General features: G+C 46.3%; 1 protein-coding gene across 1 annotated transcript in view; it reads right to left on the bottom strand.

Moving 5' to 3' along the window:
• LOC106814414 (guanylate cyclase 32E-like) overlaps window positions 1–5,209 on the bottom strand; it is a 46,676-nt gene that overhangs the window by 29,835 nt on the left and 11,632 nt on the right. Inside the window, exon 9 of the mRNA XM_014818730.1 lies at window positions 4,545–4,698. Coding sequence (XP_014674216.1) covers window positions 4,545–4,698 — 154 coding nt within the window. The remainder of the gene's footprint in view (window positions 1–4,544; window positions 4,699–5,209) is intronic.

The raw sequence follows: 5,209 nt of genomic DNA, 5'->3' as shown, positions 1-5,209 counted from the left end.
TGCTTTCTCAGCCATCCCGCGTTGACAGGCATTGTTGTGCTCATGATTGCGTCCGGGTAAATACCACCTGCATAATAGCGCCAAGCAGTCCAATAGCTTTGTGTCGTTTAACTGACCTTCGCTTATACTCTTAACGAGTTATTCCGGATGGCTGATTATGTCGCGAGACCGAGCCGCCCGCCGCCAGGGACGGCAGGGGGGCCGGTGACACGGTAGGCCTGGAAGCCGTGGCCGCCCCCGCATGAGTGGCGCGACAGGCGAGGTGGCGAGTCGGAGAGGCTGAGGGAGGGCGCGGAGCTGCAAGGGGCTCTACGACGTTAGCCAACTGGACAGTCAGCTCCCTTTGCTTAGAACAAGGTCTCGCAACCAACATCTGCAGCTATGGGTTTAAATGCCTCCATAACATTTTAAAATGAGGTCACAAAGCGTAGGTTATCAAATCACCTAACTTAGCAAACAGTGCAGGTGGAACGCACCATTTTTCATGGTCGCTTTCTTAATAAATCCATAAAAATTGGATAGGTCAGCCACTGAAACAAAAAATATTCTTTCAGATCGCTGTTAAGTTCCGTCAGACGATAGTCCTACAGACAAATGTCTAAATTCTACCATCACTGCCATCTGATCTTTGACCTGTGACGAATGCGCGACTGTTCCGGCACAGTGATGGCCTTTTTTCCTAACCCATGATTTCTATATCATCGCCAAGCTATCAGCGAAGCCTAGTCACTATGCTTTTAGAATTTGATGGGCCTGAGAACAAATCAGCACTTGCCTCCGTACAGCCTTAAATTACAGGAGGGAAGTTCTGCCTGCGCGTACTATTCCATTACCGCCGCCTGTGTTACACCTCTGACGCTTCTGACTCCTTGACCCGGCACGTGCTTCTACATGCCAATCTCTCGGATTTCTGGATATAAACCCCTTAAAGTCCCGATATCTGACCGTTACGTTCGTATGCGATTATGCTTGATGTACTCTATTCGCAACTTTGCACAGGGTATCACACCGGATACAAGCACCGGCGCACCTAAGCGCAAAACAAGATAATGACATAGGTCGACCTAATGGATGTCGTCACGAAATGTCAAAGCGAGCGCTAGTGCTGATAATACTCGACATTAATTACACCTAAACATCCCTCCTAAACGACGTCAGGTTCGCGATGGGATTCACAGGGTGTGACTGATAGAGTACGTAAAGTTCAACGCACGCCCATTTCTAGTTCTTACATAGCAATGCAGTATCTGACTATGTTTCAATGAATCTAATAAATCATAAAGGAAAGTCGGTAACATCAATGACATACATAAAAGAAGAAAGGAAGACACGCATCGAAGAAAATCACGCATCCTCGTAACTTATCTCTCATCTACTTCTGCTCAGAATGAAGATCAACCCAGAATGAAACATGTTTGAGCTCCATTCCCGTTTTATCCCCTTTCAATAAATAGAAATACGAGCTATGAGGCGCCGCATGCGCAGCGTGGTGCCGACCGAATTGAAAATTATACGAGATGAGGTAATCGTGATGATATGAGTAGAGACATGAGCAAGAAAGTCAAACATATGAAGCCAAAGGGTAAGAAGAACACAGCCTGCGTTCTCATAGCACATGCTTGTGAGAGTGTCTGCTGTATCCCGCTCTTCACTGCTCGTTGCGTGTCTTGCGGTAGAGCAGTGCGCGCACCAACTCTACCCAGTAAATCCCCGTCTCTGCCACTGATGTTTCGGTCCCAGTCAGTTTTGGCGTGCGCGTGCGTGGTGCGTCTCATCAGCGTAAGTTGCCGTGTGCTGATTCCCGCGTACGGAAATCAGCCTGATCTGGTTAGAAGCTATGACACTGCATATCTATCGTCCAAAACTTTCGAATCGTACCGCTCACGAAAGCAGCCTCGATCGGACGGTGTGAATAAAAGCAGGAAAGCGCCATGCCGGTGCATGGACAGCTATCAACGCCATAAAGTTGTCCGACGTGTAAGGCGACGGACTAATACGGAAAAGAAATCGTATAGAATTTATATAACACAAAAATGGGAGAGAAAACGTAAATCGTAATGAAAATATCCGGCATGAGATTGTCATTCTATATAGCGAAGACTCTAATAAGGCAACCTTCCGAGCTGGATCGCAGAACATCGATGAGCTTTGCTTATGCAGTGTCGCTGAGCTGTTTACATACTACGATAACAGTGCCCGATAACGATCACGGTAGAGTCGAGCATGTCAAGGAATACAGAAGGGCTTATTCGTACTAGAAATCATCGTATTATGTACACTAGCCTCATGATATATTGCGCATGGTAAATATGTTTGAGCATTCTGGTTGGTCATCAGCCTGATGTCGTACATTGAGCCTACGCACTAACATTTAGAGTTTCTGGGCTGGTGTGGTGTGTCACATTGCGCATTTGTTTGTGACGTGTGTGTAGCATTGGCTGGCACTTTGTTTGTGCCACCGTGTGTGTAGCATTGCGGCATTGTTTGTGGACCGGGTGTGTGTGTAGGGCATTGCGGATTTGTTTTGTGAGGGTGTGTGTAGTCATTGCGGCATGTTGTTGTGCGGTGTGTGTAGGCATCTGGCGGCATTTTTTGTGCACCGGTGTGTGTAGGCATTGGGGCGGCATTTGTTTGTGACTGTGTGTGTACGCATTGCGGCATTTGTTTGTGGCCTGGGTGTTGTAGTGAGCATTTGCGGCATTTGTTTGTGACGCAACCTGTGTGTAGCATTGCGGCATTAGTTTGTGACTGGTTGGTGTATAGCATGCGGCATTTGGTTTGTGAGCCGGTGTGTGTAGCATTGCGGCATTTCCTTTGTGACCGGTTGGTGTAGGCATTGGCATTTGTTTGGTGGTGCTGGTGTGGTGTGTACTGGTTGCGGGCATTTGTTTGTGACCAAATGTGTGTATGCATTGGGATTTAGTTTGTGACGCGTTGTGTGTAGCATTGCGCATGCCATTTGTCTGTGGCTGGTGTGGTCTCGTACCTGAAACTGAAGTACGAGACAAACACGCATGTTATAGACAACACGTGTCCAAGCAGCACGACTCCCGGCCTGCCACGTGTTAAAATAGGAATAGCAACAATTTTGGAAGCATAATGCAATTTTTTAACGAAACCATAAGGCTTCCTTACCACAAGCTTTTCCTTTAACGTGAATGACTTGTAGTGGTTCATATCCGCGTGGTTAAAGACCCCATTCTTTTTAGCACATTAGAGCTTTTCTAGTGCCAGCTGATAAATATAAGATAGAACGTATAGGCAAAACTTAAGTCGCGTCACACTCATAGCGATTCACCAGTTGCGTAAGGTTATCGAAATACAAAACAATAGTGGGCATAAGTTTCCGAACGCCACTCACACGCAACAATAATAGTTTTATAGGTTGAAGTGCGCAAAGCAAGCACGCAGGTGATCGCAGACACACGCAGATAAGTTCAGAAATTTTGAACGTTCGAATATATTCTCCGTGCGAATGCCTGCGATCAAATTTAATAGGCACAGGGACGCAACAGGTACGGCTACTGCACGAAACACGATGCAACTCGATCGCAACACATCGGAACAGGTACGGCAACTCATAATTAATGACACGCAGGTGACGCTAGTCGCAAATTTGAGTATACTGACCAAAGTTTTGTAGCGTACATGCTTGGCGAATGTGTTCGTGCCTGTTGCTGAATCATGTTGCGATCGTGTTGCGTGCCTGTTGCGATCATGTTGCGTGTGTAGCGTACCCAACATATTAATGCGTATTCCAGCATATCCCCAACCTATTATGTGCGGTGATTCGTGGTTAGTTGCGTACTAATGCGTGTGAGAAAATGGATAAATAATTGGACTTTTCTAGGATCGTGTGTCAGTTGTTGGTGATCCTCCGAGTGACAACAATGAGCTACCTCTTGCTGTATTGGAATATCAGTTTTAATCTGGTCAATTTAGCACTCCAAACATCATACAGAATAGAAAAAACAGAAGGGAATAAAGAAAGGAAGAAGAGAAGAAAAGATAGAAGAGGGTGGGTTTAGACCATAGATTAGCATTTCCTCCCTATACCTTAAGTTAAGGAGGGAATGTTCCCCCTTCTTTTACACCTCTTGACCTTTGACCTTTGACCCCCAGCTTCGACACCCCAACTCGTTTTCGGATTACCCCCCACGTCCCGAATATCGTGACCGTACGTCGAGCAGTTAAGATTTGTACCCAACTGTTGACGGATGCACGGACGGACGCACGGACGGACGCACAGACGCACGCTCATGCAATTCTACAAGCTGCATCTGACTATGTCAGATGAGCTAAAAATATAAAGGAAATGAAGAATAATAATAAAAGAAGAAAAGAACCTTCAAAAGAGAAAGAGAGAGAGCGTGCGCACGTGCAAGATGAAAATAACGAGAGAGGTAAGACCGTGAGAGAGAGAGAGAGAGAGAATGAGAAGAAATCAAATAGATCAAGGTAACAAAAACAGCCTTGCGTCTGCATACACTGCTTGTGAATTTCGCGTCCTCTCGCTGTTCGTTTGTTGAACGCGCAAAACCTACCCGCACCCTTCCCATTTTCGGCATCAGTTTTGGCGTTGTGTTGGGCGTGTGCAGCGCATCAGCGTAGTTGCCTTGCGGATCGTAGGCAACCCTGATGTCGTTGAAGTCTATGATCCACTGCAAGCTACGCAGTTTCGTCTCGTACTGCCAGCGCCTGCGGATTGAACAGAGCGCCCCGCGCGCGTGCATACAGAAGCCGCCATCTTTGTCACTGACGCGCGCTCGAAAAAAAATGTATACGTGATTTCAAATAGAACACTAATGGATACGTAAAAGTTACCGAGTTTGCATCTATAACAAGACTTCTAATAAGCAACTTCCGCTGGCAATTTGCAGCACATCATGTGTTTGCTTTCATCCCTTAGCGTTTACGTACAGAGAGTGCGCCGACGTCTATATAATCAAGAGTACATAATAGAGATCTCTATTATGTACTCTTGATATAATGCGCATGAAATCTATTTTAGTTTTGCCGGTGTGTGTAGCATTGCGGCATTTGTTTGTGGCTGGTGTGTGTGTGTAGCATTGCGGCATTTGTTTGTGACCGGTGTGTGTAGCATTGCGGCATTTGTTTGTGGCTGGTGTGTGTAGCATTGCGGCATTTGTTTGTGACCAATGTGTGTAGCATTGCGGCATTAGTTTGTGACCGGTGTGTGTAGCATTGC

This window comes from Priapulus caudatus, unplaced genomic scaffold (assembly GCF_000485595.1).
Source record: "Priapulus caudatus unplaced genomic scaffold, Priapulus_caudatus-5.0.1 Scaffold922, whole genome shotgun sequence".
NCBI classification, from domain to species: Eukaryota; Metazoa; Priapulida; class Priapulimorpha; order Priapulimorphida; family Priapulidae; genus Priapulus; species Priapulus caudatus.
Note: the sequence above shows the minus strand (reverse complement) of the source record. Positions and strands in the feature narration are given on the sequence as shown.